The sequence below is a fragment of the Euphorbia lathyris genome, chromosome 6, assembly GCF_963576675.1.
Source record: "Euphorbia lathyris chromosome 6, ddEupLath1.1, whole genome shotgun sequence".
In the NCBI taxonomy this organism is placed as follows: Eukaryota; Viridiplantae; Streptophyta; class Magnoliopsida; order Malpighiales; family Euphorbiaceae; genus Euphorbia; species Euphorbia lathyris.
In genome coordinates, this window is record NC_088915.1 from 85,091,079 (window position 1) to 85,097,128 (window position 6,050).

Sequence of the window (6,050 nt, forward strand, 5' to 3'; positions counted from 1 at the left end):
CACTGACATCCAACTGGGTAGGTCCAGCTTATACGATACTGACCCTACTTTCTTTATGACTGGCACTGGACCTTCATACTTCCTCACTAATCTCCGATCCCGATTGCGTAAGAAGCGGAGTTGTTCTGGAAGTAATTTGACCATCACTTGGTCTCCCACCTGGAACTCTAACGGACGGCGACTTGAATCCGCCCATTTCTTCATTCTTTTGGACGCCTTCTCTAAATGAGCTTTAGCAATTTCTTCGTTTTGCTTCCACTCCTTTGTGAAGAGGAAGGCCTTGGGGTTCTTTCCTCTGTACGGCATATCTACCGAATGGGGCACTAAGGGCTGTTGACCTGTAACAATTTCAAAAGGAGTTTTATTAGTAGATGAGCTTTTCTGGCTATTAAAGCAAAATTGGGCCACATCTAATAAGGAGGTCCAATTTCTCTGGCTCGCATTGACAAAATGTCGAAGGTACTCTTCCAACATGCTGTTGAATCTTTCAGTTTGGCCGTCCGTTTGGGGGTGGTAGCTAGTGGACATGTTCAAATTTGAGCCAAGCAATCTGAATAATTCTGACCAAAAACTGCCCACAAATCTCCCATCTCTGTCACTCACGATACCACGTGTCACGGGGCCAACTACTTGACACCGTGTGGCGCTTGCTTCTTCCCCGAAAGCTAAGCCAGCCAAGAGTCACACCTTACAAGATCTGCAATAGGCACATGTACGGGTCAGGAACAAGCCATATATCTATTAGAGAAAAGGGACAAGCATCACAGTAATAACATACAGGCAATCCACACCAGTCACATATCACAGCAAGCAACAGCATACAGAAAGGAACACAGTATATGAATAATGCACGTGGGCTTTTATTAATTATAAGGCAACCATATTACACCCTCAACATCCTAACATTGGCAGTGGGGGAGAAGGGGATATCCTAGGCTAATCCTAGTGTCAAGTCCCGGGGAGGATAGTCCTTCCCCCCTATAGTGTGTCTTATACTAACTCGGGTCCCTTTTCCAACGGACATTACAAAGCCCCGTACACCACAAACCTGAGTGACTTAGTACACTCCCCCACTCTTGGTCCTATTACATATACATTCATATACACTCTCACTCTCCCCATTACAACACTTGTTATTACAACTATTATTACAACAATCCTCCCCATTACATTAGCCCAACACTTGTTATTACAACTATTATTACAACAATCCTCCCCATTACAACACTTGTTATTACAACTATTATTACAACAATCCTCCCCATTACATTAGCATCACAGTAATAACATACAGACAATCCACACCAGTCACATATCACAGCAAGCAACAGCATACAGAAAGGAACACAGTATATGAATAATGCACGTGGGCTTTTATTAATTATAAGGCAACCATATTACACCCTCAACATCCTAACATTGGCAGTGGGGGAGAAGGGGATATCCTAGGCTAATCCTAGTGTCAAGTCCCGGGGAGGATAGTCCTTCCCCCCTATAGTGTGTCTTATACTAACTCGGGTCCCTTTTCCAACGGACATTACAAAGCCCCGTACACCACAAACCTGAGTGACTTAGTACACTCCCCCACTCTTGGTCCTATTACATATACATTCATATACACTCTCACTCTCCCCATTACAACACTTGTTATTACAACTATTATTACAACAATCCTCCCCATTGCAGATCTCTGATACCACGTGTCACGGGGCCAACTACTTGACACCGTGTGGCGCTTGCTTCTTTCCCGAAAGCTAAGCCAGCCAAGTGTCACACCTTACAAGATCTGCATTAGGCACATGTACGGGTCAGGAACAAGCCATATATCTATTAGAGAAAAGGGACAAGCATCACAGTAATAACATACAGACAATCCACACCAGTCACATATCACAGCAAGCAACAGCATACAGAAAGGAACACAGTATATGAATAATGCACGTGGGCTTTTATTAATTATAAGGCAACCATATTACACCCTCAACATCCTAACATTGGCAGTGGGGGAGAAGGGGATATCCTAGGCTAATCCTAGTGTCAAGTCCCGGGGAGGATAGTCCTTCCCCCCTATAGTGTGTCTTATACTAACTCGGGTCCCTTTTCCAACGGACATTACAAAGCCCCGTACACCACAAACCTGAGTGACTTAGTACACTCCCCCACTCTTGGTCCTATTACATATACATTCATATACACTCTCACTCTCCCCATTACAACACTTGTTATTACAACTATTATTACAACAATCCTCCCCATTACATTAGCCCAACTCGCCCACTCCTATGGTGTACGGGGCTTTGTAATGTCCGTTGGAAAAGGGACCCGAGTTAGTATAAGACACACTATAGGGGGGAAGGACTATCCTCCCCGGGACTTGACACTAGGATTAGCCTAAGATATCCCCTTCTCCCCCACTCTTGGTCCTATTACATATACATTCATATACACTCTCACTCTCCCCGTTACAACACTTGTTATTACAACTATTATTACAACAATCCTCCCCATTACATTAGCCCAACTCGCCCACTCCTAACACTCTGCATCTCTTTTTATTTTTATCATTTATTTATATTTCTCAAAAAAATACATTAAAGGCAATTTGGACCTTATTTTCCACAATATAGGTGGTAGGTAAATTACACCCATAGCCATTGAACTTTACCCATTTTAATATTATGACCACTAAACTTTAATTTTTAATGAGATAACCACTAAATTTTATACTTTTTAACACCGGTGACCACTCAACGTCTCAAAACGACCATTGATAGTTTCAAATAAAAAAATTCGAAAAGTTAATAATATTTTAAGAAACTTTAATTTTTGAAATTTTTTGTTTTGAGTCATTTAGGTGTTGTTTGGTTAGGAGAGAGAAAATAAATTTTTAGAGAGAGAAAGCTTCAAACGAGGTGATTTTGAAAAATAAAAAATATGGTTTCATGGTAAATGTCTTCATGAACAACTTTAATTCTTGAATATTTTCATTTTGAGATCGTTAATGGTAATTTTAAGGAGTTAGTTAAAGTTGAGTGGCAACCGGTGCTAAAAGTGTAAAGTTTATGGCCATACCGTTAAAGATTAAAATTTTGTGGCTCAATGTTAAAAAGGATAAAGTTTAGTGGCCATGAATGTAATTTACCCTAGGTCATCTATAATGTCTGTCAAGGAGATGAGATCAACGGTGGTAGATGAATCATCTTCCATTCCCTAAACTCTTAAAACCCTAAAATCCTACCAACCTCTCAGTTCCCTTTCCTCACCGCCGAAATGGGTAGAGTCATCCGTGCTCAACGTAAGGGTGCCGGCTCCGTCTTCAAATCCCATACTCACCACCGGAAAGGTCCCGCCCGATTCCGCTCCCTTGACTTCGGCGAGCGGAATGGATATCTGAAGGGGGTGATTACTGAAATCATTCACGATCCAGGTCGTGGAGCCCCGTTGGCCCGTGTCACCTTCCGCCATCCATTCCGATACAAGCACCAGAAGGAGCTTTTCATTGCTGCTGAAGGAATGTATACTGGTCAGTTTGTCTACTGTGGAAAGAAGGCTAATCTGATGGTCGGGAATGTTTTGCCGTTGAGATCTATACCAGAAGGAGCTGTTGTCTGCAATGTTGAGCACCACGTCGGTGATAGAGGATCCTTTGCTAGATGCTCCGGGGATTATGCTATTGTTGTTAGTCATAATCCTGATAATGGAACGAGCAGGTATCTGTTTTTCTCTTAACTGTGAATAATTGTTGCTTCGAGCTCTGATTTGTGTCTGCTTACAATTATTAGTTTCCGTTTGTGCTTACTGTAGATTTTAATTTCGATATGTAGGAGTGTGATCTTGAATTGAGTTTATGTGGATTTTTGTGTTGTTTATTCTTATTATTGATATTTGAGAATATTTATTTGTTAGGTATGGGCAAAATCATTTAGCATTTGTTTGGAAATTTGAAGTTTAATGGAGGTTAGAGTTAAAAGGAGTTAATGGGAAGGAGATGGAATTAATGGAAATGAAATTAAACGTTAATCTTGTTTGGGAGTTTAAAGATTGTAAATGAGAGGCAAAAGTTTAACTCCGATTGAGAGTTTAAATATGAAGTAGAATGGAAGTTTGAGTTTATTCTGAAAGACAAATTTTTTAATGAAATTTCCGTTAGTTAGATTATCAATGGTGTGGTGTTAGTTGGATTATAAATGCAAGGGAAATGATAGTCTTGTCAATGGTGTCGTGTTAGTTTGATTATCTCTGCAAGTCTGTGTTATCATGATATAAATGCACGGAAATTGATAATCTTATTAATGGTGTCGTGTTAGTCAGATAATATCCGAAGTCTGTGTTATCGTGTAGGAAATTATTACCTTGAACTATATATTGTTCTTTAAGTATGTTTTACCTTGAAAGTTTGAGTTTATTCTGCAAAATGAAAGTTAAAGTTTATCCTGCAAGACAAATTTTTTAATGAAATTTCTGTTAGTTGGATTATCAATGGTGTCTTGTTAGTTGGATTATAAATGCAAGGAAAATGATAGTCTTGTCATTGGTGTCGTGTTAGTTTGATTATCTCTGCAAGTCTGTTATCATGATATAAATGCACGGAAATTGATAATCTTATTAATGGTGTCGTGTTAGTCAGATAATATCCAAAGTCTGTGTGATCGTGTAAGAAATTATTACCTTGAACTATATATTGTTCTTTAAGTATGTTTTACCTTGAAAGTTTGAGTTTATTCTGCAAAATGAAAGTTAAAGTTTATCCTGCAAGACAAATTTTTTAATGAAATTTCCATTAGTTGGATTATCAATGGTGTCGTGTTAGTTGGATTATAAATGCAAGGAAAATGATAGTCTTGTCAATGGTGTCGTGTTAGTTTGATTATCTCTGTAAGTCTGTGTTATCATGATATAAATGCACGGAAAATGATAACCTTATCAATGGTGTCGTGTTAGTCAGATAATCTCCGAAGTCTGTGTTATCATGTCAGAAATTATTACCTTGAACTGTATATTGTTCTTTAAGTATGTTTTAGCTATTGTTATTTTGTACAAATTAGATTCCACTATTCCTTTGAAATTTTGGTATTGGTTTGTATAGGGTTACTACGTAGATTGTTTGAAAGCGTCTTTGGACTGTGTTAACTTTTTTCTTTCCAAGTATTTTAATGGATCATTGACTCGTAAACGTTGTTGTCGTGTGACCGAGAGGTCACGGGTTCGAGTCTTAGGAGCGGCCTCTTGCCAAAAAATTGGCAGGGGAAGGCTTGCCCCCAGTACACCCCTGTGGTGGGACCCCTCCCCGGACCCTCGCTTAGCGGGGACGTATAGTGTACCGGGCCGCCCTTTATTGACTAGGGCTTCATGTATCTTAATTTATGAAGGTTCCTTGTTGAAAAGGCCTGTATGTATATGAATTCTTTCGCCTAGATTTTACCTCGACCTCTGAAATACTTATAGGGTCTAAATTTAATATCTCGAGTACAAGTATTCACAGTTTCTTGCGTCCTTAATTGCTTCGTTATGGCCCTGATTTCTGTTTCTCAGAATCAAGCTTCCATCTGGAGCGAAGAAGATTGTCCCAAGTGGTTGCAGAGCTATGGTTGGTCAAGTAGCTGGTGGAGGAAGAACCGAGAAGCCAATGTTAAAGGCAGGAAACGCATATCATAAATACCGAGTGAAGAGAAACTGCTGGCCCAAGGTTCGTGGTGTGGCTATGAATCCAGTTGAGCATCCTCATGGTGGTGGTAACCACCAGCATATTGGGCATGCTAGTACTGTTCGTCGTGATGCACCACCCGGCCAAAAGGTTGGTCTCATTGCTGCAAGGAGGACTGGTCGTCTTCGTGGACAAGCTGCTGCAACTGCTGCCAAAGCCGATAAGGCTTAGTATCAATCCATCTATGTTGTTTTTAGACAGTTTTGCAGTAATTTTTGAAGTTTTGTTGCCCTTTTAATTTTTGATATTGCCCCCTTTTGTGGATTGAGGATTCAATTTTTAAGTTTTGACAACAATTCAGTATCCAACATTCGATATCGTTTCTGCATTAAATTTCCTTTTCGTC

General features: G+C 39.9%; 1 protein-coding gene across 1 annotated transcript; it reads left to right on the forward strand.

The window, feature by feature from the left end:
• The first annotated feature begins 3,192 nt into the window (after positions 1–3,192).
• Positions 3,193–6,050, forward strand: LOC136232775 (large ribosomal subunit protein uL2). Its single transcript, XM_066022169.1, has 2 exons — positions 3,193–3,710; positions 5,533–6,050. The coding sequence occupies exons 1-2, from the start codon at positions 3,271–3,273 to the stop codon at positions 5,873–5,875; spliced, it is 783 nt and encodes a 260-aa protein (XP_065878241.1). The 5' UTR covers positions 3,193–3,270; the 3' UTR covers positions 5,876–6,050.

What these genes read in the sequence shown, in the direction of transcription:
- LOC136232775 (XM_066022169.1), top strand. Translation starts at nt 3,271, where the DNA reads ATGGGTAGAGTCATCCGTGCTCAACGTAAGGGTGCCGGCTCCGTCTTC. An exon ending in CCTGATAATGGAACGAGCAG is followed by an intron (nt 3,711 to 5,532) that starts GTATCTGTTTTT and finishes TCTGTTTCTCAG; the next exon opens with AATCAAGCTTCCATCTGGAG.